This window comes from Psittacula echo, assembly GCF_963264785.1.
Source record: "Psittacula echo genome assembly, chromosome: 23".
Lineage (NCBI taxonomy): Eukaryota > Metazoa > Chordata > Aves > Psittaciformes > Psittacidae > Psittacula > Psittacula echo.
In genome coordinates this window covers 6,042,603-6,068,692 of record NC_137748.1, presented here as the reverse complement: position 1 = coordinate 6,068,692, position 26,090 = coordinate 6,042,603, and the positions used below count along the sequence as shown (strand labels likewise).

Genomic DNA, 26,090 nt, shown 5'->3' with positions numbered 1-26,090 from the left:
ATGGAACAGGGATAGGAAGGGAGTGGAATGGGGGAGAAGATGGGGATGGGGATGGGATAGAGATGGAGATGGAAATGGGAAGGGGCTGGAATTTGGGAGGTTGGGGATTGGGCAGGGTCTGGGGTTGTGTTGGGAATTGGGGTGGCGATGGGATGGGCACAGGAATGAAGCTGGGACCGGGCCCATCTGAGCTCCCCCAGCGTCTCCATCACCGGTGAGCTGAGCGCGCTGGGTCTCAGCCCAGCCTCAGGCACCACCAGCACTCTGGGGCGAAGGGGCAGGATGGGACCCACTCAGGGGCTGGGGCTGGGTTAAGGACCCCAAACCCTGCTCGTGCCGGGGCCGGAGGTGGCAGGGACGGGGCCTGGCAGTGGCCCAGGGGCAGCTCAAGGGAACAGGGAACAGTTAATCTGGGTGCTGGCACGGCCCGCGCTGGAGGGGGGGGCCCTTATGTAAGAGATGGTTTCCCCCCCCCAAGCTCCCCAATGCCCCCCCAGACCGGGACCCTGCAGCGTGCTTGGGCCCCTCCGGCTGCCTCAGTTTCCCCCCTTCCCACAGTGTCCCATGGGGACCCCCCCATAACCAACACCACCGGGCCAGGCCAGGCACTTTATTGCCATACAAAGCCCATCATTGCCACAACCCCACCGCAGCCCCCCAGGGCCCCGGTTGGCACCGGGGGGGTTCATTCAGTGCTCCCCATCCTCGCCCCCCCTTTCCTTTGCCAGGGAATAGGAGAGTCACTCCCGGTGCTGCCGGGACCCCCCCCAATCCCCACCGGCCCCCTCGATGCCCGCTATGGGGTGGGGGGTCCCAAGCGAATGGGAGCCCACCCCCCACATCCCCCCCCCCCACCGTCCTGCGCTGCCTCTTTGGGGTGGCTGAGCAGAGCCCCCCCTCCATCATCACCATCCTCATCCTCACCCTCCCCACCCCAGACCCCGTCTGTCCCCATTGCCACCCTCAGCCCCTCTGGGCCTCTTGGGACAGGGAGCGGGACAGGGTGCGGGGGACCCCGCTCTTGGCTCCGCGGAGGTCCGGGGGGGCGAAGAGGGGCAGGGGCAGGGTGCGGGCGTAGGGCAGGAGGTGCTGGGTCAGGGGCTGCCCCACGCAGCCGACCCGCAGCACCCCCCATGGCGAGCGCTGCTCCAGCACCCGGACCTCCCCGCGGTGCTCCAGCGTCTCCCGGCGCTGCTCGTCCACCTCCCGACGGCACCACCTGGGAATGGGGCCGGGAATGGGGGGCTCAGCACCCCCCGGGGGTTCCTGTGTCTCCATCAACCCTAATGGGGACCTTTGGAGACACCCCCTCGTCCCCCCCCGGACCTGCACAGCCCCAAAAGGGACCCCCAGCATCCCTCATGGCCACACGTGCGTGCCCAGCCCCATGGGGACCCCACTAGAACCCCCAAGACCCCCCCCACCTCCCTGGAGCTCCACTGGGACCCTTGGAGCCCCCCACATCCCCTTGGACACCCCTGAGACCCCCATATTCCCTATGGCCCCACAGAGACCCTTGGACCCCCCCACAGCCCTTGGGGGACCCCTGAGATCCCCATATCCCCCCACGGCCCTATTAGGATCCTTGGAGCCCCCCATATCCCCACCTGCCCCCTACATCCCCTGAGGACCCCCAAGCCCCGCCATGGGTGTCCGCAGAGCCCCTCACCCCTCCTCAGGCCGGGTGCTGAGCTCCAGGTCGAACCATTCAGCGCTGAAGCTCTCGTGCCGCCCCGTGTCCTCCTCCCGCACCCGGCAGCCCAGGCGGGCCCCCGAGAGCAGCCCCCCGCTGCGCACCACGGCAGTGGGGCCCAGCATCCTGCCCCTGATGCGCTCCTGCTGCCCCCGATGCGCTGCAGCTCTTATATAGCCCCACAGAGGCTATTTTGGGACACGGCGCTGGCACCGGACGGTGCCAAGCAGGGGGTGGCACCGGGGACACGTGTGTGGCCCCGTGTGGCTGCGGTGACAGCCCCAGAGCCCTGTCCCCTCCATGGGGACGTGGGGAGGGCGCTGCCAGGATCCCCCCCTCCTTCGATCCAGCCCAGGGCACGTTTGGCCTTTCCCTGCCTGGCACTGAGGTGGGGGTGGCTCTGGTGGCCTCTGCCACCCGTCCCGGTGCATTGGTGGCCCTGACACTGCCCTATAGAGCCATGAGGGTCCCATCGCAGGGACAGGCTGTGCTGGAGGGTGCTGAAAGGTGCCCCCCCCTTCCCAGGCTGGGCTATTCACAACTCAGTTCTGCTCACAGGGTGCCAGCGGCCATGGGCATCCCGCTCCAATGGGAACAACCAGGATGCTCCATGTGCTGGGGACAAGGGACACCCACGGCCAAGAGGATGATGGAGGCCCCATCCTTCGGTGTTCTCCTCGCCTTCATCCCCTCTGGGTACCAAGGGTTTGGGGAAGACAACGACCAAACAGTGCAAGGCTTTTAATGCTGACACGTCCCCCCCTGCAGGGACAATGGAGGACACCAGACCCCGAGGATGAGGGAGGCAGAGAGCCCGGTTTGGGGGGGGGGGGTCCGGCCCCCTCCCTGCAGCGTGGGCCCCGTGTGCAGGCGGCTCTGCTGCTTCTCTTTATAGCTCAGCACCCGGCCCCAGCGCTCACAGGTAGGGAGCAGCCGCAGGCACCCCCGCAGCAGCCCCCCCCTGCACCCCCCTGGGAGCAAAGCCTCTGCTTAAGGCTCTGCCTCCCCCCCACAAGAGGCAGCAAAGCCCCAGGGAACAGCCCAGGCCCCCCCCGGGTGCTGCAGTGGGGCAGAGCTGGGGCTTCCCCCCCAGTGCGAGGCGATGGAGCCGAGTCCTCACCCTCGCGCATCCGCATCCTCCTCATGGGAGCCTGGGGTCACCCTGTGTGGGGCTGAGCCCCATGGAGGGCCGGGGTTTGACAGGCACCAGTGCGGGGTGAGGCCCGCAGGCAGCAGGGGCAGTGCTGGAAGGAGCCGAGCGCTGCCCCTGCTCATCCCAGCGCTGCAGCATCCTCCCAGGGTCCGAGGGGCTCAGGGCCGGCCGCTGGTGCCGAGCTCGCCGACGCGCTGCCGGAGGTGGAAGGCGAACTCGAACATGGTGGCAGCCAGGCTCTGGTGGACCAGGGAGCGGGGCAGGCGGCCCTGCGGGGACAGCATGGAGCCGTGAGCTGGGACAACGGGGATGCAGGGCTTGGGGATGCTGCCGCAGCGGGGAGCTGCCGCTCGCAGCGAGCGGGCTCCGGGGGAGGAACTGCTGTTGATTCCTCTAAAAAAGCCCTGCACGACTCAACCCAACCGCCTCGGCCCCGGCTCTATTGTGTGAGATGCATTGAAAAGTACATCTAATCCGTGCTGCTGCGGGGGAAGGCAGCGCAGGGAGGGCTGGGAGCAAGCACAGGGGGTCCTGAGTGCAGGCACCAGCCTTGGGGGTGCTCAGGTAGGCACAGAAGGGACCAACCCCTTGGATTGTGGCATTCCAGCGAGGCAGAGGCTGCTCCCTATGGAGCAGGGCTTCATTGCAATGATGAGACTGTTGGTCCAGGGGCCAAGTCAGCAAACAAGCTCTGGGGGCAAAGCTCCATCCAGCGCGTACCGAAAGGCACCCAGAGCTGTGTAATCCTCACCCTTGGGTGAGGAAGGGATGAGCCATGGGCTATAAATACCTCTTCAGGGCCAAAGGAAATAACAAGGCAGCGCAGGAGAGGGGCCTGGGCACCAGCAGAGCCCGGCAGGAAGGTGGTGGAAGCAGCAGACAGGGGGTTATTAATAGCCCGGCCTCTCTGGAATCCCTCCCAGCTGTAGAGGCTGGGGGTGAGGGCTCTCCGGGCCGGGAAGCACAAGGAACATCTTCCCTTTCCCAGCTCCATCTTGCACAACCAAGTGGATTCATCACACTCCAAACCGCCCATGGCAGCGGAGCCAAGAGCTGGGAAGGGAAACATCCCCAGCACAAAGGGGCACGAGGCCGCACTCGGCTCTGCCCCGGCATTCCCTGCCCAGGCAAGGCTCCTTCCCAAAGCGTTCCACAAGGCAGGCAGGCAGGAGCTGTGGGGAGGGGGGGGGGGCCGTGGGAGGGGAGGGGGCCGCGCAGCTCTGCAGCAGAGCGCTGATGAATGGAGCCTTTGTGCTCTGCTGCTGCAGCGCCGTTACCACGTCAACCTCCAGCGAAGGAGGGAGGAAAGGAGCCAGCTCGACCCCGGCTCCCTTTTGTCTGGGCCACCAGTAAGGAACTGGGACCTGCAGCTCCACAAACAGCTCCAGAGCTGGCTCCTCTCATGCGGCCAAAGAGCCCTGCCCTGGGCGCAGGCTCGGCCCCACACCGTGCTGTGGGGGTTCCTGGGGGCAGCAAGAGCCCAGTCCTGCACACAGAGATGTGGAATCCCGAGGGAAGAGCTTCCCCAACTCGCACAGGGACAACTTTTTTGGGGAAAAGGGTGATTTTCAGGTAGTGTTTAACCTCCACCTGCAGAACTCAGGTCCCCTTAGAGCAGCCTTTGATAACGAGCTGCTTTGTGGGAGCACGGCACAGGTCCTGAGCCTGCAAGCGGGGGATGCTGGACCTGCTGGGAGCTCTGCTGGGGACAGGATGTGGCCGCAGCACGGGTGCATCAGCACAGAACTGCCTTTACCTTCAGGTCCGTGTTGAGAATCCAGATGAAGGTGCAGACCCTGGGGTTGCTGGGACATTTCAGCACGATGAATCCTCCAGGTCCGTTCTCCCCCCTGCAGGCAAGCGGGAGCACGCAGTCAGGGCCGGGGCTGCTCTGTAACACCCTGGGGTGCACTGCTCTGCAGCAGCAGCCCCCCCTCCATGCCTGGCAGCAAGAGCTGAAGCCCAGCAGGGTCAGAGCAGATGCAGAGTGCCCGGGAAGGGATCTGCTTTGGCTGCAGCACACGAGAGGCAGGTTTCCCACAGGTGCCTTGGCTCAGAAGCAGCCTCTGCCTCCAGGCTGTGCCAGCCCGGCCTCAGCTCTTCCTCCCAGGGAGGTTCCGAGGTGTAACCCCTATGGAAGGGGGTGCAAGGAAGAGGGCCCAGGAGAGCCGAGCGGGCAGGGAAACCCTGCATGGGCAGGGACAGGCTCAGCCCTGTCACCACAGCCCCCAGCTCCCTCCTCGCACCATCTGATCCGGCTCCGAGACGAGAGCTGTTCTCCACACACTGAGCCCAAATACAGATTTCCCTTCCCAGTGCAAGAACACGCTATTTTCTGCTGCATACATTTGTACAGAAGATCTTTCTAGGCCCTGAAGTCCTCAGCTCTGAAACAGACTGAGGCAGCCCCGGCGGCTCCCAGTTAAAATGTCAACTACTTGAACCAGATTATGAGGAAAAACAAAGTCCGTGCGCGAAGTGGCACAGCTGGGCCCCAAGCACCGGAGCAGCATAACAAGGAGCTCTTGTTTGACGAGGCTAAAGCCCACTGAGATCCATTCCCAGGCAGGCAAAGCTGTCCCTTCGGAAGGGGAGAGGCCCAGGACCTGCTCCGCTTCGGGAGCCAGCCCGTCCTGACGCAGCTTGGTTCACTCCCGGGATCATCTCTGAATGTCCCCAGCCTTTAACGTCAGTAAGTGCCTGGCTTATGAGAAGCAAAAGGCATCCGAGAGGCTCAAGCAGCCACTGTCAGCTGTTTCCTGCCCCTCAGGAACGGCAGCTGTCCCTGTTTGGGAATTAGCTGTTACATAAACAGGATGCAGACCGGGATGGGGTTTGTGCTGGTTGTGGTCAACACCTCCACTCCCCTGAGCCGAGAGCTGGGGAACGCCCGAGCGGCGCTCGACAGCACGGAGAGTTTTCTCTTAACAAAGGCAGAAGAACAAGGGAAGCAAGGTTTGGTTCCACAAATAGACCTGGCTTCCTGCACACGCTGCCAGGAGGACAGCAGGGGTTTCATTTCAGTGGCTCTTTGCCCCGAGCTGAAGCAAAGCGCATGTCGGGAACCAGCTAAAGGGAGAACAGAACCTGCCTCTTACCTGACGTACTTGGAGAGCGGAGGCTTCAGGCTGTGCGTGGTCGACATCCCTGAGGACACGTACCTGTCTCTTCTCCTCTCGATCCGTCGTACATTCACAAAATCCCTGAGCAAAGAAAGGAAGGCTTCAAATGGTGCAGGGGGGCTTGGCAGGAGTGGGTCCTGCTCTCCAGGCAGCCAGGAAGGGCTGTGGCAGGGGAATGCCAACGCCCAGACAGAGCCCGGTGCAGCGCTGTCCCCAGGGAGCCCGACTGCCTGCGGCAGATACTGAGCTCTGAGACTCGTGCCAGGAGTGTCTGGAGGAAACCTGAGGGGCTCCTTTTCCCTTTGGGAACACCACCCAGTGCCCCGTCAACACCAGGAGCTCCCAGGCAGCACAGAGCACCAGAACACACTCGCTCCAGTCCCATGCTTCTGTCTGGGTTTCAGGAGGGTGTTGAAGGGCTCAGTGTAAAGCAGAGAGTGGAATAAACCGACCTTGGGGAGACAACACCGCCTGCAGCCCCAGCTGCCACGTCGTATGAGACGATGGTGTTGTCCTCCACCCGCTGCAGGATCTGGGGAGGAGGGTGAGAAAAGGAGACAAGGTCTGCACATGCCAACAATGACACGGACCCTGCCCTACCCCAGCATTCAAGGGCAACAGCGTGAGCTGAGGGGGACGAGCTCTTTGGCAGCGTGTGCCTCCTGCTCTGGGGCTCATCCCTCTCCTTTGGGGTGGCCTCTGGATCCCCACCACCCCAACAGCCCGGACCCAGCAAGCAGAGGCAGGCCTGGCTCAGGCGCTGGCTCATCTCCCTGCCCACCTCATGGGCTCTTGGCTGGGCACCCGCGTGCAGCTGGCTGCCGCAGCGCATTCGGCTGAGCGGCGGAGATTTAACGCCTCGGTGACTCGGATCCAGCTAAAGCTCCAGTAAGGGCCTGGCCACAGCCTGTGTTGGACTGGGAAGCTCCCAACTCTCCGCTCCAAGGAGCTCCTGTGATTAAGCCATCTTTGTCCGGCACGCTCACCTGGCAAGCTGCCACTGTTCTGTTCCACAGGATCATCTTCTCAGGCTGGAGAATAACCTCCTGGTAAACCGTTTCAGCAGAGCACTGCAGGAAAGCCTGAGGACAGAGGCAGAGGCAGAGCAGTCAGCCAGCCACTCAGGCAAGACTGTTCTTAAGGAACACAGGACAGATCACAAAGAACTGGGATAATACAGGAGGGAAGAGGCCAGGCTGGCCTGGCTCGAGAGCATGCAAAGCCCAGGCTGTTAACAGGGGCCTGGAGGGCACACGTGGAGCTAGAGAAGGCAAGTGTCTGCCTGCAAAACAGCCAGACACACAGAGCTTGGGGCTGGCTCCTCTCCTACCCTTGCCCCTCTTCAGCAGCAGCTCTACTGTGCACACAATTGCTTGGGGAAGTGGCTGAGAAGCTATTCTGAGCTCCAGCACAGACACCGATCTCTCCAGGTCCCTGTGGGCCAGGAGATCTTCGGAGGTAAATGGTTAATGCAGTAAAGTGGGAGCATCCAGCTTTTTCTCTGCGAGCTGCTCCATTGGCAGCTCCTGCCAGCAAGGCAGCATATGCACTGGAACAAAGAAAAGCTACCGCAGCACCGATGCTTCATTAAAGCGTGGGTCGCAGCCAAGGCACTCCAGCAAGAGGGCACAGAGCACGGCACTTCCGAGCAGCTCTCCTCCATGCCAGGCGGCAGCAGACGCCCGCTCAGCCCTGGTCTTGCTGGCAATTAGTTCCAATTAGCCTCCTTGGTCAGATTAGTCCTAGATGCTGGGGGTTGGAAGCGACTCTTGCAGTCACCTGCTCCCACTTCTACCAGCAGAGCTTGGGGCCCAGCGTGTTTGCTGGGGAGTTTGTCTGCCAGCCAAGGGGCTTTCCTGGAGAGATTCCCTAGAGCATGCAGTGCACTTCATCTGTCTCAAGCAAAGAGAGTGTGCTTTGCAGCCTGACCTGTGCTGCCAGGGCCAGGAGCTGGGACTCCGCAGCTCTGCGCCACGCGGCCTTAAGGAAGTGATGCAGGGAGGTTCTTACCTTTAAAATAAAGGTCTTGCCATGGAAAGGTATTTCCAAAGTGTAAACAACGTCACCAAAGTCCTGGGCAAGAAAGAAGGAAGTTTCCATTTAAGTTAGCAAAAGCAAGCACTTGTGGATAAACCACCCCACGCGTCACTGCAGGACCCTCTCCAGCCCTCACACGTCCCTTGTGTCTCCCCATAGCAACCCCAGGAGGGAACTGCGCTGAGCCCGTTTCAGATGCACATGCACAGATTTCCATAAACAAAACAACATCCAGAGAGGCAGCAGGGATGAGACAGAAAAAGAATCCACCCCATGCCAGCCTGCAAACTCCTCACCAAGGTCAAATTCCCTTTGTAGCAAGCTCCCAGCACCAGGATAAAGAGAAAGGGGTGAGTTTGCCAATGCTGCTGCTGGTACCTACATCTGAGAAGAGCCTCCCGGGGGGGGGTTAGGGATGGACAGATGATAACCTTTCATCATTAGCCCTGTGTTAAACTCTGATTAGTCTATTTAAATCCATCCCCCCTTTGGATAAAGAAAACAATCTGCCCAGCTAGTTTGGCATCAGACAATGGATCACTTGACAGGGGAATTTTGCACACCAGATGAGACAGCAGTTTGCAGGACTCTCACCCCACAAGCAGAAAGCAAGGGCAGGTTTAGGAGGCAGAGGCACTGCCCTATTCTCTCCACCCTTTGGAGATAAAAGAGCTCCAGGTACCCCAGAAAACTGCCCTGCAGCTCAAGGAATGGTGAGGAAACAGGCAGGGCAGGGCCTGCTTTGCTTTGCGTGCTGCCCAAAGCAAGAGGTGCCACAGTGGGAAAGACCTAAGGCAGAGACGCATCCCCCATTCACACTCCAGCACCCTCAGGGTCCCTGTCCTAGGGAAAGGGGAACACAAACAGCTTTGGAGGTGGGGGGAGAGGTCTGTGCCCCACATCCTCCTGCTCCCATGTGGGCCAGAGCTGCTTGGTGTGGAGCAAGGGCAGAGCCGCGGGGCTGCTGTGCCCCCACAGCTCCGCATCCCAACACCAACCAAAGGTGAGCTCTTCCCCGCCTCCCAGCTACAGGGAGGAGTGATGGGCTCTCTCCTGTCAAACAGGAAGGCAATTAAACGTCTAATTAAATAAGAGGGGATTTTACATTGAACTGAACTGGAAGAGGTTCCTAATTCAATCAGGTAATTGTAACGCTTGTTAATTTTTCATGTCGCGAGGAGGCTTCAAAAGCCTCATTTGTCCTCCCGTTCTCACTAAGCCATCCGTGCTCCTGGCCAGCAGCACGTGGGGCAGGGCGACACTTGCATTGTTCTTCTCGAACTTCCAGTTCTCCTCCTGGGCGAGGATTTGGTCCACAACCTCCATCGCATCCTTGCCTTGCCGGACGTACTCTTTCTCCTAGGAGAGAGGACAGCACTTCATTAGCTGGGCTTGCAGGCAGCCTGTGCAAGGCTGGCAGAGGGAAAGGGGATCTCTCCCATCACCACCAAGCAGAAATCTCTTAATTTGGGTGACAGAGGCCTCATTTTGGAGCTCAAAGTCACGCTCCCTGCCCTGGCTGGCATCCACACACCAGCTGCATCCACTAGCTAGGCTCCCGCCTTCATGTGCGTGCTTCCAGCAGGGAAAGAGCTGGGAGATGAGCAGAGCTTCCTCCCATGGAGGTGCCAGAACCAGGGCTGAACCACTTGGAAAGGAGCAGAAAGCAGCTTGTGCCCAGCCAGGCTTTGAGGAGGTGAAGGGCTGCCCTATGAGCCATGGATCAGCAAGGATGGCCAAGGCAATGCTCTTCTTGGGACGTGACCAGGGAAAGGGAGAGGCGATTCAAGCAGAGCCAGAACCACATCCCTGTGGAATGCTGCAGGGAAGAGCATGCAGCCCTGGGGATGTGGGTGAATGCTGGGTGGCCCAGAGAGCCCCCTCCTGTGGTGGCCATGATGCCACTGGTCTAAGGGAACACAGGGACCAGCGTGGGGTGCTCTGGAGATACAGCACCCTGATGGGGCCACAGGGGTGTCAAAGACTCCCTAGCCCTGGAGGAGCCTAAAGCTGGGGGATAGGGAACGCCGAGGGACAGGGAATGCTGGGGGACAGGGAATGCCACCTCAGGCTACGCTGCCTCTGTTTACCTGCGCTGTCAGCACCTTCCTCCCTGCACCTTCCTCATCCGATTCATTGTCCGACCCTGGGGGGAAAGCACACAATGAGCATGCAGTTGATGAAGCCCCTCCTTGTACAACCTCCCTCTGAGCTTCTCCTGGGGCACAGTGCCTGATCCTGCGCCCAATCCGATGGGAAGGGCTCTCAGTGGGGATGGCCCTGCTGCTGAACACGGGCACTGCTCTGATCATCACCTGCCTGTGGCGAGTCGCGCCGTGCCCTCATCCCAAGGGCAGCCTTTATCAAGCCCTTCAACCACTGCTAAGAGCACTTAATTCCAAGACCACAAAAGGCTCCAGCTTCCCACAGAGCCAAAGCCAAACATGGGGGCTGAGCATGACTCTGCTCTGCAATGGCCCAGGGACAGCATGGCCGTGCCCCCCCTGCCCGGGTGCAGGGCAAGGACGGGGAGCCTGTTCTGCAGAGTCAGGTCTTGGAGGCCCTGCCACCTGCCACTGCCAAGGGCTGGGATAATGCGACAGGGCCCAGGGAGGAGGCTCAGGAGGAACGTTGTGATGAAGAGGGGAAGGAAGAGGGGGAGGAAGAGCACGTCCTACCTGCAAAGGACTCGGGTGGGGAATAGAACTGCCCCTCGGAAAGGGCTCCAGGGTAGAGCAGGGGCCCATGAGAAGCTGCAGCCTGGGCTGCCAGGTACCCTGCAAAGCAAAGCACAAGGGTTTAGACACACAGCATCCAGTGCTTTGACACTGAGGGGTGCTGGACCTCCCAAGCACATCCAGCCCCTCCTCAAGCACCCTCCCAGCCACTTCCCTCCAGATCCAGCTGGTCTTTCTGCGCTGCCACCAGCCAGCCCACCAGCTTTCCAGCTCCTATTGCCTCATCTTTTGTTTGAGACATTTTATCTGCATGGAGATCAATGGGCTCTTCTGCCTGTCAAATCCAAAGGCGATTAAGCATCTAATTAAATAAGAGCTTCCCCTGGAAGCAATTTGGAACCTGAGCCTAATCCAATAGAGGCATTAAACACTTGATCATTTTTCATCTTAAAGCCTCCTCGCAAGACCCAAACATCCTCTGGTGTTTTCCAGTCAGTGCATTTCTGATTGAGCCCCGCTTGACAAATACTCCTTGCTTTAGGTGCCGTTTCCCAGGCCCCTGTCATCAGGGAAGCCTGGGAGAGTGACAGCCTCCTTTTGCTGTGGTAGGAATGGGCAGCTGTGCCAGTCCAGTGCCACTTGCTCCCTAGAAGGACCCCTGCAAGTTACAGGTGCCCAGCACTGGAGGGTGATTTGTAACCTCAGTGCCCAGAGGCTGTCAAACTTCACAGGCCATAAGTCACGTCCTGCCCCTGACACGTGGCTATGACTGAAGCAACCCTCCCTGAAAGGCCTCCAGCCCGGCTCCAAAGGCAGATATCCTGACACAGAGCCCAAGAGCCCGCCTGGCATTTGTCTCGCTGCTTCAAAACCCCTTCTCCAAGGCAGAGGTGAGCTCCATTTCCAACCCGTCTGCCTTCTGGATGCAGACACTGGGGAATTTGGCACACTTTGCTCCACTCAATTAAAAGATGCTTTTTATAAGCTGGCATTTCCTTCTCCTGAAGGGACTTCTATACCATAACAGAACGGAGTCGGGCACTTGCTGTCACAGCCAGCCTGGAGATCACTTCTCCATCAATGTCATAGCTGCCAAGGTGCTGCCAAAGCAGCAGCAACCCCAGGCCTGGGAGTCTCATCTGCCAAGTCCTACCAGAGAAGAGCAAAATACTCACATCGCTCCTCTTCTGCTTCCTGAGTTAGGACTTTAAAATCCAGGAACCAAGTCTCCAGCCAAGCAATAACAAACGAGACGATAGGAAGTAAGTAGCCAAAGGCCCCTTTGGCCAGAAGCTGTGTGGAAGAAAGGAGAAACCAGAGGGAGTTCGCAGCAACAGGAAAACAGCGGCAGCAATTCCCTGGGAGCCCAAGGAGACCAACCTCGGAGAGGATGACCTTCACGATCAAGAAGGCACTGGATACCAACGTAGTGACCTGAGAAACAAACGTGCACACCTCAGACCCCTGCAGACGCCGGGTGGAGAGAGAAAGCTCCGAACAGGAAAGCAAAAGCTGCCTCCTTACCGCTATGACCCACCAGTGCCGCAGCCTGACGATGGCGTAGGCCAGCAGCAACACAAAGAAGCGAAAGAAAGCCAGGACCTTTAAAACAAGAAGCCATGGACACTCGTCACTGCCCCTGTCCCTCTGCCAGGTGCTTGGGAGGACCCAGACACGAGCCAGGCTCCTGCGGACCTCGCTCCTGCACAGAGCAGGCCAAGGCTGCAGCAGGATGGGCTGAGCCAAGGGGCCCCCGGCACACGGATCCCCCCCTCTGCCCAAAGCTCCAAAGCAGATTCCTCACCTGCAGCAGTCTCAGATACTCACAAATATATCAAAGAAAGAGGTTTTAAAGCTGTACTTGATGATTTCACTCTCCAAGTTCTTCTGAATGCCATCCTTGGTCTGAAGGGGAGACAGGAAACCACAAAGCCATGGAGTGCACTGATAAGAAACTAATGGTAGAAAGAACCCGGCCAAGCGGTGACCGGAGGTTGCCGCCAGGTCAGGTTATGCATCAGGCATACAAATGCTGCCTCATCTGCCAGGGCAGCACCACGGGAGGCTCCAACAGCCCATTTCACCCTTGGTTTCACACCGAGGAGCACGAGGCGAGCAGCCAGAGCTGGAGCAGCAACGTTAAACACTTCTCCATGGCCTTCTCGTAGCTGCTCCTTTGGCTGAGCCACCAGGTCACAACTCTCACAGCCTAAAGGCCTTGCTTGAGCACCTCCCACTCGTGCCCATCACTTCCACGGGTGGCTTTAGGGGACAGACCTCAGCTGTACTGGAGGAGATGTGGAAAACATGGGAAAGCCACAGGAAACTGCTTCTCCAGCACCTTTGTGCTGAACAAAGCACCCCACAGCTGGATAATCCAAACACCTCCCCTGTGAGGGCTCTTCTCTGGGGTCACGCAGCAACCCGGTGGGATTTAAGCTGGGATCATCCTCATTGTGCAGAGCACTGAGGGGTCTCCTCTCCTGTTTCCCAGGCCAGCTGGCTTCCCACGGCTCCCAGCAGTGCTGAGCTGCCCTCCAGGAAAGCTGATGGAGGAAGCCAACCGGCAGGTTCAAATGTACTGGCAAAGGGGAAGAGGGAGGAGAGGGGGACGAGGGACATGCACACACACAGAGACCACGAGGAAAGCCAAAAGAGGCCCAAATGCTTCCTGGGATATCGTATGGGAGCGTGGAAAAAGCTCACAGAAGAGCTGCCTTGCCTCACCCGCAGACAATCCGGGGCCCGCCAGCCCTGCTCCTTTTGACACCATAAATCCTGCTCTGGGGAGCCTGGGATGGCTGTTTGGGAGGAAGCGAATGGCTCAGGTAACTGGAACAAATGCTTCACCTTTAGGCTATTGGTTTGAACGCAGCCCAGCTGGCCTGGGAGCCGGGAGAGGCTGGCAGCTGTTTGATGAGCTGTGAGAAACAAGTTGGTGGATCTCAGGCCAGTTCTTGGCAGCCGGGTGTCCTGGCACCCTCTGCTCTGACAGGCCAAGGACAGAAGAGGCAGCCATCGGGAAACGGGCCCTCTAGGTCAGGGCTGGTGCTTGATATCCAGGGCAAGGGGGGCAAAGCAGTTCTGCGCTGGTGCTTTACCCGAGCTGGGGCTACCGGGCTCGTGCCGGGCAGCTTTGCCCCACATCGCTTCACCAGGAGATGCTGCAGAAGGAGACACAGGGAAGGCTTTGGATCAGGAGTTCTGGGAGGTGCTGTCAGTTTGAACTGAAGAAGAACTGAAGCATCTTCTGCCCCCGAGAGCAGCGCGTTACAGTTTGCAAGGCAACAGACATTTAACAAGGGCCAATTTGCTCGGCTTATCTTGCAGTGAAGGAAACCGTTTGATAAAAAAAGCATTAGTCATGATATGAAGTCGTTGCTCTTCATAAGGAGGCAAATAAGCTGTCCTAATAGCTTTAAATATGCAGCATCTCGGCTCAGGGCCTAAATATCAGCAGTTAGTCACTCATTAATGGCTACCTGCAAGCCCTACACTCACAGTCACCCTGGTGACTGCGCTAGCACATTATCCCCCTGGGGCTGGAGAGACAGCAGCTCTCCAGAGAGCCCAGAGAACAGGGACAAGAGCAGGAGGCCGGGGTCCAAGCCAGGACACCGTTGGCATCGCTGGAATGCTGGCTGGGAGATGCTTTTTTCTAGGCAGGGGTCTCTTCAGGCTCTCAGTGCTGCAGCGGGCAGGGGAGGGAGCTGCTGGCCCAGACAATCTGTTAAGTGCAGACACTCAGGAGATAAAGAGGGCAGAGATAAGAGCTGTTAAGTGAAGGCAGGATCCAGTGCTGATAAATAAAAGCCAGACGCAGGCAGGGCTGCACGCAGAAGCACTGGGGTCTATCTGTTCATCTGCTCTGCTCTGGGGCTGTTCCATGGGAGGAAGGACACGTCGTACCTGAAACACGCCGCCAGCACGGCTGAAACCAGCCAGGGCCGGTTCAGGAGAAATCAAAACAAAACAAAGGCCAGGGAATTGCTTCAATCTGATGGGAATGAGGGAAATAAACTGGATTTCCCTGCTCCTTGCAACAGGTAACTCACTGAGCAAACACAGCCGCCTGCACAGGCGTGCCAGACCAAAGCCCTTGCGCTCCCCTTCACTAGCCTCCCGTGCAGCAGAGCAGCATCTCCAGCTCTCAGAAGCTGAGATTACAAAGCTCAAAGCCTCTTTTGTCTGTGCTCAACAGCTGGGTGGGTGTGAGGAGGGTCTGCACATCCTCTGATGCTTGCAGAACAAGACACTGCAGCGGAGCTGGCAGCTGCCTGGCAAGCACAGGGCGCAGCTTCACTTAAGGCAAGGGGAGCAGGAGAGAAATGGGGCCAAGAGCTCAACCTGGCGCTTCCAGGGGCCCCAGATCTTGTTTTGCTCCGACACAGAGCACGGTGTTAACATCCCTGGACAGCCACAACAGAGCCTGGGTGCAGGAAATGAGCTGGACTCTCATTTACACTGAGTGCAGAGGCTTCTCAGCCAGCTCCAATCAGCAGAGCGCTGGGAAGAGCAAACAAAGACTTGGCCCCAGCCTTCTGAACCAAAGCAATTAGCACCGAGGGAGCTGCATTGCAAAAGCACAACCTAATAGGACAAAGGCTCCTTGGATTTGCTTCCCCCGACTTACATTCAACTCGATTATCCACAACAAAGAAATGAAGAGCAGGTCGAAGGTGACGAAGAGGCAGAAGGTCCTCCTCACATCCGAGATGGCTTTCCTCTTCTCCAGAGAGAAGTAGCAGTAAGGGGAGAAGCCCTGGCTCTGGGAAAACGAGGTGCTGATGGAGGCGATGGCTGGGAGGCTTCGTTCCAGGTTGTGCTGCAGGTCTGCGGGCTTGCTCATCCTCGGCCCAAGCCACTTGGGTCCTACATCAGTCAGGGCAGCATTGGCCAAGTCAGTGCATCACCTGTGGGGAGACACGCAGGGCACCCTAAGGTCCCTGGATATTCCTCCTCTCCCCCTCTAAGGGCAAATATTCCAATCCCCAAATCAGGTCCTGCCTGTTTTATATACAGGGAAAAGGCTAATGCTGGCTCCTGGGCTGCCAGAGAGCCTCCCACTCTGAAGCAAAGACATCCAGAGCTGCTCCATCTCACCCTGGCACCCCTCGTCGGCACAGGCAGAGACCGTCCTCCCCCCTCCTGCTCACTGCAGGGAAGGAGGAATTGGCTGGGAAAGGCTCAGAGGTGCCAGGGGTCCACGGAGCCACCAGGAAGTGTCCCTGGGACCTGGAGCAGCCGCCCAGCACGCACCACGGCCAGAGCAGCAGATGGCAAACCCTGTGGAGATGCTGCTGTGGCAGCAGGAAAAAGGCCTCGGGGTGTTTCTAGAGCTCCAAGAAAGGAGCAGTTTCCCAGGATCCTGGAGCCAACGCAAGCTTCCCTGTGCTGCAGCAGTCTCCTCTGCAGGGACACTGAGCTCCCAGGGCACAAGGCAAAGTGCAAAGCCTCAGGAGCTGGTTATCCATCAGCCAGAGCCCATCCCGCACAGCCAAGAGAGGACTCGGCTCCCTTTGGGAGCAGGATGCTGGGTTTCACACCCGGCTCGGCCAAGCAGAGCAGCAGGAAGGGGCAGGAGCTGCTCCTGGCGCCGTTGCAGTGGCAGTGCTGCAGCCTCAAGGCTGTTTCCATGCCAGGAGCATTGTATGGAAACCCTTCCTCTCCGTCAGCAGGGCACGAGGAGGCCACGGTGTTAATGGACCATGCAACAGCACACGCAAGGAAAAGGGGGAAGCCAAAACAGGTCATTCCAGGGGTCTGCCAGTCCCTGGAGTCACCCATGGCAAAAGCACAGCGATGAGCTCTGCGGAACGCTCCTGCTCAAGCACACAAACCCCAGCTTCTTCCCTGCATCGGCTTCTGCCACAGCAGCTCTGCATCCTCCAGGATACAAATGGGGTTTGTCAGCAGCAGATCACCCTTGGAACGAGCAGCAGGCTGCAGCCATGCCACGTCTAAGGGGAAAAAACCACCCCAAGACTTGTGGGCAGGGGCAATCCATGGGGCAGGTGAAGCTGATGGACACCTGAGCAACAGCAAGGGCTTGCTTTGGGGCAGGTTTGGGGCTGGAAGGGAACAAAGCTGAGCTCCTGTCAGGTCCCTGCGAGTCTCTCTCGGAGGCCCTTCAGAAGGAGCTGCAGGACTTGTCACTTCTCATCAGCCACAGCGCCCGCTGCTCTGAGCCAGGGGCCCCGGCTCAAAGTGGGGAAAGTTAGAAGACATCTGTGAGAGCTGAATAATGCATCACCCCAGGCAGGGGCTGCTCCTCCTGCACCGCCTCCGACACCGCTTTGCACTTAGGCAGCTCCCCCCAACCCGCACAGCACTTTCAAAGCACCCTGTGAGCCCCCCCAGCCCCACTCTTCCTCCCCCTGCTCTGCAGTGCCAGGGACACGGTGGAGCACAGGGGAATGGCTTTAACCTGCCAGAGGGGAGACTGAGATGAGCTCTTAGGCAGAAGCTCTTCCCTGTGAGGGTGCTGAGGTGCTGACACAGGGTGCCCAGAGAAGCTGTGGCTGCCCCATCCCTGGCAGTGCTCAAGGCCAGGTTGGACACAGGGGCTTGGAGCAAGCTGCTCCAGTGGAAGGGGTCCCTGCCCGTGGCAGGGGTTGGAGCTGGAGGAGCTTTAAGGTCCCTTCATCCCAAACCATTCCATGATACGGCAGAGCCCAGCTCAGCCAGCCCAAACCATTAAAGCCCAGCTTTCCCCAGTGAGCAATAACTCACTGCTGGGGGAAGAACCAGCAACAAGGGCTTCACCTTCAGCGTGCTGTGGGGCAGAGCAGAAACAGTTGAAGCCCAGATGAAGCCCCTCGACCGGGGCTGCGTCTTCAGGCAGGAGCAAGCTGCAAGTGGCAGGAGCACAGGGATGGGAGCGTGCAGAAATGTGCCTTTCTCTGGGTGACAGATAAATTATTGAGCGCCCTGGTGCTGTATTATGCAGTCAGCATCCTCCGCAGCCTGCGAGGGCCTTGGAGCAGCTCCCACAGCCACCACGAGCCCCAAGTGAGTGCCAGGAGTGGCAGGGGCTGCCCGAGGGACACCCGGGTGTCAGGAGCACAGCACCCACGCCAGGGGCTTTGCTGGCTGAGGAAAACGGGCGTTCTTGAGTCTCCAAGGGCAGATTTGGGTTCTTTTTGGTGGTGAGAGCTCCTGCTTCGAGGTGATGCCAGCATCAGCAGCGAACCCCAGTGGGAAGCCCTGTGACACAGTGAGATCCTCAGGCAGCACCAAGCCCCAACACCCAGGAGGGTCCCCGCAGCACAACCCTGCAGCCCCTGGTGCTCTCATCCTGTCCCAGGGAAAGGCCAGAGCAGCCCCTGCAAAGCCCCAGTGCCAGCACCTCCTCCGTGGCACCCCCTCCCCAGCACCAGCCCTTTCACATTCAAATCACAAGGCTGCCATTAGCACCCGTTTGCATGTTAATGACACGTCTTCCAGGGAGAAGCTTTTCCATCTTGTGACACGGCTTCTCCTTTCCTCCCGCGCCCCCACTTCCTATTAATGTGTCTTCTCAGCTCACATGACAGCTTCAACAGCTAATTCTCCTGTCACCTCTGCTGCCAGCCAGCAGCCTCTGCACCAGCACTGCACCAGGGGAGGCAAAGCCTCTGGTGCACAGCGAGATGGATGAGACCCTGCAGAGGCACCGACCACGGAGGCTGAGCTTTAGAGAGGCCTTAAAAACACAAAGGGTGAAGAGCAGACACTAAACCTCACTCTAAAATAGCCCCAAACCACAAAGAGCGTGGTCAGCACAAAGACAGGAGCAAAGCAAGGGATCAAGAGCCCTGTTCCACACAGGATTTAACAGGGTTAAAGAAAAGGCTCCTTAAGGGGAGACCTTAGAGCAGCTCCAGTGCCTAAAGGGGCTGCAGGAAACCTGGAGAGGGGCTTTGGACAAGGGCCTGCAGGGACAGGCCAAGGGGAATGGCTTGAACCTGCCAGAGGGGAGACTGAGATGAGCTCTTAGGCACAAGTTCTGCCCTGGGAGGGTGCTGAGGCCGCAGCAAAGCACTGCTCAGCCCCATCACTCACAGCTGGGACCTCACAGGGGGGTTTTCCACCACAGGGATCCCGCAGGAAGGGCAGGGAGCAGCAACCTTCCCTCACAGCCTAAAGCACCTCCCAGGGCTGCTCCCGGCCCGTGCCTACACTGGGACACGTCCCATTACATTGCCGGGACACGAGGTGACACTGCACAGCGATGCAGAGCCACAAAGGGACCGCGGCTGCGGATCCAATGGGAACGGAGACTCGAGAGGCACAAGGTGCAGGCAGGGACCCCGGGATCCGGCCTCCTGCCCGGCACCACCGGGAAGAACAAAGACACAGCCCCATGGAAAAGGGGTCCCTCTGTGCCCCAGGGCCTGGGGCTGCCTCTGCTGCAGGCAATGGTGCTGCAGCCCCTCAAAACACCCCCCATGCCCCTTGTTAGTGCTTTGATTCAGCACAGGGACCAGCCTCACATCAGTGGCCACCAGCCTTGTGTCAATGGCCACCAGCCCCCTATCATGGCCACCAGCCTTGTGTCAGTGGGGACAAGGCTCAGGGGCTCTGCAGACACCCGGAGCAGCAGCGCCGGGGCCGTGACAACAGCACAACACGACACCGGAGCACCGGGACGGCCGCGGCACCCCCCCGGCGGCCCGGCACTGCCGCTCCTCGGCCACAGCCCGAACCTCGCTGCCGTGGGCTCCTCACGGGCGCTCGTCCCCGCTCGGAGCTGCCGCTGCAACCCCCCGCGACGGCCGCGCTCCGGGGCCCGCGGACGGCTCCAAGGCCCCAGCACCCGGCCCCGTCACCCCCTGGCCCCGGCGCCCCCCGGTACTCGCCGGTCCAGGCCCCATTCCCGGTGTAGGCCCCGGTCCCGGTACCTGCCGCCGCCCGGTGCCGGCCCCGCCGGAAGCTGACCCCGAGAAACGCAACTTCCGGCATCGCTACCACCTCTGACCCCAGAAGGGAAGCGCCAGAGCGAGGCTGCGCCGGCGCAAACCATCTCGGGCCCGGGGAGGGGTGTGTATGCGGACGGACCCAAAGGGACCGAGGGAGAAACCATTTCATACACAGGGGGGGTGTCAATGGGGCTGGGAGGGACCATTCCCCACTCGGGGGGGGATCAGTGGGGCTGGGAGAGACCATTCCCCACTCGGGGGGGTCAATAGGATGGGAGGAACCATTCCTCACAGGATGGGGGGGATCAGTGGGGCGGAGAGGGACCATTCCCCACCCGGAGGGGGAGGAATCGGTGGGGCTGGGAGGGACCATTCACCTCCAGAGGGGGGGATCAGTGGGGCTGGGAGAGACCATTCCTGTGAGAGAGGGAGGGTGTCCATGGGGCACCTGTATCTGCCCCACAGCCCTGCGCCACAGCTCACTGCTGTCGCCCCACCGATGCCCGGACCACCCAAAACCCGGGGGTCAGATCTCCCCCCATGGCCGCAGCCCCCCCAGACCAGGCTCCATCCTCTCTGTACAGCCGTTTATTGCGGGCAGGGGGCTCAGCTCGATGTGGGGCCGGGGGGGGTCCGCACCAGCCCCCCGGGGGGGTCCCGGCCCCTCGCGTGGGACCCCCCAATGCGAAGCGTGGTGGCTGTGGCCATGTGTGGGGCAGCACACGAAGCGCAGGCAGGGCAGCAGTGGGGCGAGGGGGGGCAATGGGGCAAGGGGGGGCACCGGCGAAGCTGCTGCAGCCGGAGGGTGCCGGGTCCCGGTGCCGGTTAACTGGTACCCAGGGGGTAGGTAGGCGAATGGCGCTCGGTGCCGATGGGGCGAGACGGAACCTCGGCGAAGCCGACGTGTCGCCGCTCTGGGGATGGATGGAGGGATGGATGGATACATGGAGTGAAGGAGGGGTGAAAGGCGGGATGGAGGGAAGGAGGAATGGATGATGGAGGGATGGGTGATAGATGAAGGGATGGAAGGATGGAAAGAGGGAGGGAGGAAGGGATAGATGGATGAAGGGATGGAAGGAAGGATGCATGGATGAATGGAGGGATGGATGAATGGAGGGTGGGATGGAGGGAGGGATGGACAGATGGATGGAGGGGGGGAGGGAGGGAAGGATGAATGGATGGATGGATGGATGGATGGAGGGAGGGAGGAACGGAAGGAGGGATGGACAGGCAGAGGGTCAGGCGCCACCAGCACCAGAAGGAGACACCAGGGGCAGGAGGGGCTGACACCCCACATACCCCCGGTGCCGCCGTCCTCCTCTTCCTCTTCCTCCAGTCCTTCGGGATCCTCCGGGATCTCGGACACCGTCAGCGACTTCAGGTCCTGGCCGCGCTCCTCGATGCCGCCGGCGAAGGACACCTTCTGCCCGCCTGCGGGACCCGGCTCCGGGGTGACCCGGCTGCAGGGGCCCCGAGCGCCGGCCCCGGCCTCCTCCCGCCTCCCCCTGGCCCCATCCCGTTACCTTTCCGCTTGTGAGCCTTGGGGCCGCTGAAGTAGCTCCGCTCCGCTCGGGCCTGGCTCCCGGGCGCTGCTCGGGGGGGGCACGGATGAGCAGAGGGCAGAGGGAGGCGCGAAGGGCACCGCCGCAGCCCCGCGGGGCTCGGACGCACCGCCCCGGGCAGGGGACGCGGGGCACAGCACCCGCAGCCCCTGTGCTCCCCCCGCGCACCCTCCCTCGCCCCAAGGGCTACGGGGGATGGTGGCACCCGCGTCCTCAGCGCTGGGCTTCGGCTGCCCCGGCCCCGTGTCCCCCAGGATTCACCATCCCCGGCCCCGTGTCCTGCAGGGTTCCAACATCCCCATCCCCACGTTCCCCAGGATCCAACATCCCCATCTCCACACCTCCCAGGCTGCAGAATCCCCGTCCCCATGTCCCCCAGCATCCACCATCCCTGTCCCCATGTCCCCTGGTCTCCAGAAACCCCAACTCCATGTCCCCCAGGATCCAGTATATCCTCATTCCCATGTCCCCCAGCATCTGACGTCCCAGTCCCCACATCCCAAGGCTTCAGCACCCCTGTCCCCATGTTCCCCAGACTCCCACATCCCCGTCCCACTCACCAGGCTCCAGGGCACTGTCGGGGTCGCAGGCACGGGCCAGCTCATGCTCCCCATCATCAGCCTCCCCGTCGGAGCTGTCCCCCCCGGCCAGGCCACCCTCCAGGTGGGACTGGACGATGCGCTGCACCGCTGGGGAGGCACCGGCGTTAGCACTGGGAGCATTGGTGTCTCCCCATGGAGCACCCAGAGAGGTGTGGGGAGCCCCGGGTGCCCCTGCCCACCCCGCACAGCCCCGTGCCTCAGTTTCCCCATTCAGACGGCTCATGCAGTACCTTTGAGCGAGGGCGGGGTGTAGGCACACGGGTTGGTCCTCTTTGGTTTCAGCAGGCAGCTCTCACGCTGCGGGAGGGAATGGCATCAGGAAGGGGGTCCCGGTGTGCCCCCATCCCAGGCCGGGGGTCACCATGGACCCAGGGGAGGCAGGCACCCCATGGGGAGGTGAGTGCTGTAATGGGGGTCCCGTCATGGAGACCCCAGAATAGGGATGCTGCAATGGGGATCCCTCAATGGGGACCCCGGGATGGAAATGCTCCGATGGGGATCCTGCAATGGGGACCCAAAACTGACACCCACTCCCCAGCAATGAGGACCCTGCAATGGGGATCTGCATTGGGGCCCCATGATGGAGACCCCATCACTCTGTGGTGTCCCTGTGATGGTCACGGGGCTGTTTGACCGCAGCCAAACCCCAGAGCCTGGCTGGGCTCCTTGTCCCCGTCCCCACAGCGCCAGCGCCAGGTGCCGGTGCCGGGCAGGGAACCGATAAGCGTGGGGCCAAACAGGGCCTTGATAACCCCCCAGTGCCCAGGGATGGGGAGCAGGGCTGCCCTGGGTCTCCTGGTGCCACTCACCTGGTAGGGCAGGGACTCGTCCTCTGGGTCAGTGGCAGCAATGGGGAAAGAAGAGTAAATGGGACAGGGGCTGATGGCACCCGGCAGAGCCAGGCAGGTCCCTGCCATTCCCAAACCCCTGCTCCAGGGGTTATCTGCCCACCAGGCACCCCATTCCCTATGTGACACTGCATCCTGTCCCTGCCACCCCATCCCGTCCCTGCCACTCCATTCCTTATGTGACACCACACTCGCTCCCTGGCACCATGTCCCATCCATGCTGTCCCAAGCCATAGGTGACACCCGCATCCCATCCCACCACTGCTTTACCTCCCCACTACCATGTCCCATCCTGGATATCTCATAACGTGCAAGACACCACACCCCATCCTTATCACCACATCCCATCCCTGCCACCACATCCTATCAGTGACACCAGATGTCCCCTGACACCACGTCCATCCCTGTCCCGTGTCCCATTCCCAGCCACTGCGCTGCTCACCTGGGGATGAGTGCTCAGAGAGCTGGAAGAGCATGGCCGGCGTGGGCCTCCGCCGCCGGATCTGGGGCACAGCGGGGTGTCACCGGCTGGGGACCCGCAGCGTCCCCGTCCCCTGCACCCCGGGGCCACGGGCCCATGCACAAGCCTGCACGTGTGTGATGCGTGTCTATGTATGTGCATGCGTGTGAGCACGGGTGCGGGCAGGGACCGTGTGGGGCTGTGGCCCCATCCCGGGGTCCCCACGATGTCCCCAGTTCCCTCCAGCCGCTGCCCGGTCCCTCCGTGGAGGCTCTGGGTCCGGCGTGCGCCTGGGACGTCCCCTTGGGCTGGGTACAACAGTGGCTGCACCGTCCCCTAACGTGTGCTGTCACTTCGGTCCCATCCCTGTCCCTGTCCTGTCCCCTACGTCCCATCCCTTCCCTCCCTCCCATCCTTGTCCCCGTTCTGTCCCCTCTATCCCATCCCTGCCCCATCCCTGTTCCCCTGCACAACTCTCCCTCTGCGGGACCGCAGCTCACACAGGTACCTCGGAGCGCTCTCGTCCCGTCCCCGTCTCTCCCTTGTCCCATCCTGGTCCCCCCCATCCAGTCCTGTCCCCTCTGTCCCTCCCGTTCCATGTCCTGTCCCCTCTATCCGCTCCGATCCTACTTACCCTGCTCTCCCAGTCCCTTTCTGTCCCCTCTCATCTCCCTTGTCCTGCTCTCCCGGTCCCTTCCCCTCTCTCCTGTCCCCTCTATCCCCTCCATCCCTGTCCTGGCCCTTCCGATCCCCCTCGTCCTGCTTTCCCGGTCCCTTTCCTCCCTCCTGTCCCCTCCGATCCCCCAGTCCCATCCCTCCTGTCCCACTCTGCCCCCATCCCTCCTCCAACACCCGGCACCTCGGGGCTCTCCCGTTCCCCCCGTCCCTCCTGGTCACACCGGGGGTCCCTCGTCACCGCGGAGACCTCGGGGGTGCCGAGGGACCTCCGGGATGCCCCCATACCCCGCTGTGTCTCCTCACCATCTCCACGGCGCGGGGGTCCAGCTGGCTGGGGGGGGCCGGCACCGAGAACTGGATCTTCTTGCGGTCCTTGGGGTCCATGGTCACCGCCGCTGCCTGTGAGGGGGGGTCTCAGCCACCGGTACCGAGTCGGGAGTTCGGTAGCACCCGGGGCTCCGGTACGGCGAGGACTGAGAGTGGCGGGAGGTGGGGAAAGCAGAGCCGGTGAGGAGGAGGAGGAGGAGGAGGAGGAAGGAGAGGGAGGGAGGACACATCTCCTACCAAGCACTGAATTATTCATCCCCCCCTCCCGGGGCAGGGGGGCTGAGGCCGAGGTAATGAGCCCTTGGGGAGCCCCTTAGGGTGTTCAGGCAAGCTGTGGGGGGACCTTAACCCCTTCCCTGCCAAGGGGGTGTCCCCCGATGGGACAGCGATGGGAATGGGATGGGAATAGGTGCTTCCATGTGAGCCCCCATTCCTTGTGCCTCGTTCTCCCCACCAAGCTGCAATCAGGGGGCAGGGGCACGGCCACTTACACCCTTGGATGGGCAGCAGGAAAATCCCCCCCTGCCTGCTCTGATCCACACGGGCCAGGGGCACAGCTCAGGCAGGGATGGGATCACCCAGGGGATACGGCCAGGGGATATCCATGGGGACTTGGGACACCCGGAACGCCCCATTTTACCTGCACCAGCCACAGCCCTGGCACACGGGGTGTGCCAGAGGCAGAGAACTCTGCCCTCACCCGCGCCGTGCCCGGCTCTGCGCGGTTTTCCTGGTGGAAAATTCCACCAAACCCAAAGTTTTCCCCTGGGAAGGGGAGGTCTCGCCCCCCCGCCTCGGGCACAGCCTCCAGCCCGGCCACTGCTCGGCACCGGGGTCCGGTGCGGTGCTGCCGGCGGGGGCCCGGGCACCGAGGGCACCTCTGGGCACAGCGCAGGGGAAGAGCAGCGGCCGGGGCTGTGGCTCCTGCCCCATCACGGGGTGTCCTGGCCGGGGGACAGGGCCGGGGCGGTGGCGCTGAGGAAGCCGCTTCCAAGGAGGAACGAGGAAGAGGGAGCCGGGAGCTGGCTCCGGCCCCCGGATCTCCCGGTGCTCCAAGGGCTGCGAGTGGCCGCGGGCCAGCAACCGCCGTTCCAGCAAAATATTTACACGGGTGGCACCGTGCCACGGAGCAGCCTCCTCCCGCCGCCCGGCACAGCACGGCACAGCACGGCACAGTACGGCACAGCACGGCACAGCACGGCACAGCACGGCTCTGCGTGCCAAAGCGTGGCAAAGCACGGCAAAGAGTGGCAAAGCTGGCCCTGCACATGGCACTGCCAAGCCAGGGCAGCGGCCCTATGGAAGGGACAGCAGGGGGACAAGGTGCGGAGTCCCTTGATCACCCCATGCCCAGGCTGACCCCATGCGAGGCTCAGAGCATCGGCCGCATCCTCATCCCCATCCCGCCATCCCATCGCGGGACCCGGGTCGTTATGGCAACAGGTTCCCAGGCTCCATCCCGCTGCCGTTCCCGCTCCTGCCGCCTACGAAGACACGGAGCGAGGGGGTGGCCGGGCCCCCTCCCCTCCCTGCGCTGCGGCAGCGGCAGCACCCGCAGCCCCCCGGGATCGGCACACGCCGCCCGCGCCCGCACCCACACAGCCACGCACCCGCCGGGGCACGTGGGGAGCCGCACCGGGCCCGGCACCGGAGCCCTCCCCGCCACGCAGCGCCGGCCGCATGGGCCGCACACGGTCACTCCTTACCCACGGGCACAGCCCCGTCTATCCCATGGGCACCCGGGCAGGGGCACACCGGGGGTTGGGCCGTGCCCGTGCCCATCCCCGTGTGTCGTGGCGGGGGCTGCGGCAGCGCATCCTCCTGCAGAGACAGTAAAAATAGCAGCAGCAGGTTCAGGACGCGGAGTTCGCCCCTCACCGGTGACAGGAGCAGGAGCCGGAGCCTGCACCCATCGGTGCAGCAACAGCGTCACCGGACTTGTGGGGCCGCGATGTCAGAGGGGCGGCCGTGGGGCTGCGGCAGCGTGGTGTGGTGTAGGGATGGGGTGATGTAGGTATGGGGGGGCATGG

General features: G+C 61.4%; 3 protein-coding genes across 21 annotated transcripts; all 3 read right to left on the bottom strand.

The window, feature by feature from the left end:
• Positions 1-963: 963 nt before the first annotated feature.
• TCAP (titin-cap) lies at positions 964-2,315 on the bottom strand (the record flags this gene model as incomplete). Its single annotated transcript, XM_080633478.1, has 2 exons — positions 1,670-2,315; positions 964-1,219 (listed from the first exon to the last, which is right to left on the bottom strand). The coding sequence occupies exons 1-2, from the start codon at positions 1,816-1,818 to the stop codon at positions 964-966; spliced, it is 405 nt and encodes a 134-aa protein (XP_080489604.1). The 5' UTR covers positions 1,819-2,315.
• Positions 2,316-2,419: 104 nt separating this feature from the next.
• STARD3 (StAR related lipid transfer domain containing 3) lies at positions 2,420-19,827 on the bottom strand. Of its 13 annotated transcripts, XM_080633434.1 has the most exons (15): positions 19,566-19,708; positions 15,317-15,596; positions 12,511-12,588; positions 12,208-12,285; positions 12,064-12,117; positions 11,859-11,976; positions 10,684-10,782; positions 10,096-10,151; positions 9,272-9,364; positions 7,979-8,041; positions 6,955-7,050; positions 6,421-6,500; positions 5,945-6,049; positions 4,603-4,696; positions 2,862-3,115 (listed from the first exon to the last, which is right to left on the bottom strand). In XM_080633434.1, exons 2-15 carry the CDS (start codon positions 15,530-15,532, stop codon positions 3,005-3,007), a joined length of 1,341 nt encoding a protein of 446 aa, XP_080489560.1. In that variant the 5' UTR covers positions 15,533-15,596; positions 19,566-19,708; the 3' UTR covers positions 2,862-3,004. The 13 variants fall into 13 exon arrangements, with proteins under 13 accessions (XP_080489569.1, XP_080489570.1, XP_080489564.1 ...); XM_080633443.1 differs by lacking the exon at positions 6,421-6,500 and having other exon boundaries at positions 2,420-3,115; positions 9,221-9,364; positions 19,566-19,752; XM_080633444.1 differs by lacking the exon at positions 6,421-6,500 and having other exon boundaries at positions 2,420-3,115; positions 19,566-19,733.
• A 329-nt stretch (positions 19,828-20,156) lies between these two features.
• On the bottom strand, positions 20,157-25,857 carry PPP1R1B (protein phosphatase 1 regulatory inhibitor subunit 1B). Of its 7 annotated transcripts, none has more exons than XM_080633445.1 (9): positions 24,701-25,311; positions 24,037-24,132; positions 23,038-23,098; positions 22,557-22,579; positions 21,978-22,044; positions 21,706-21,834; positions 21,107-21,172; positions 20,883-21,014; positions 20,157-20,497 (listed from the first exon to the last, which is right to left on the bottom strand). In XM_080633445.1, the coding sequence occupies exons 2-9, from the start codon at positions 24,115-24,117 to the stop codon at positions 20,409-20,411; spliced, it is 648 nt and encodes a 215-aa protein (XP_080489571.1). In that variant the 5' UTR covers positions 24,118-24,132; positions 24,701-25,311; the 3' UTR covers positions 20,157-20,408. The 7 variants fall into 7 exon arrangements, with proteins under 7 accessions (XP_080489571.1, XP_080489575.1, XP_080489574.1 ...); XM_080633449.1 differs by having other exon boundaries at positions 24,037-24,206; positions 24,701-24,841; XM_080633448.1 differs by lacking the exons at positions 23,038-23,098; positions 24,701-25,311 and adding an exon at positions 25,767-25,857.
• Between the last annotated feature and the right edge of the window lie 233 nt (positions 25,858-26,090).

Excerpts from the sequence above, each read along its gene's own strand:
- PPP1R1B (XM_080633447.1), bottom strand. The coding sequence starts at position 22,943 with ATGGGATGTGGTGATAAGGATGGGGTGTGGTGTCTTGCACGTTATGAG. Across the intron at positions 21,015-21,106 it reads CAAGGCTCACAAGCGGAAAG|GCGGGCAGAAGGTGTCCTTC; the intron begins GTAACGGGATGG and ends CGGGTCCCGCAG. Across the intron at positions 20,498-20,882 it reads GGAGGACGGCGGCACCGGGG|AGCGGCGACACGTCGGCTTC; the intron begins GTATGTGGGGTG and ends ATCCATCCCCAG.
- STARD3 (XM_080633432.1), bottom strand. The coding sequence starts at position 15,532 with ATGAGCAAGCCCGCAGACCTGCAGCACAACCTGGAACGAAGCCTCCCA. Across the intron at positions 9,365-10,095 it reads GGAAGGTGCTGACAGCGCAG|GAGAAAGAGTACGTCCGGCA; the intron begins GTAAACAGAGGC and ends CCTCTCTCCTAG. Across the intron at positions 7,051-7,978 it reads GCAAGACCTTTATTTTAAAG|GCTTTCCTGCAGTGCTCTGC; the intron begins GTAAGAACCTCC and ends CTCTGTCCTCAG.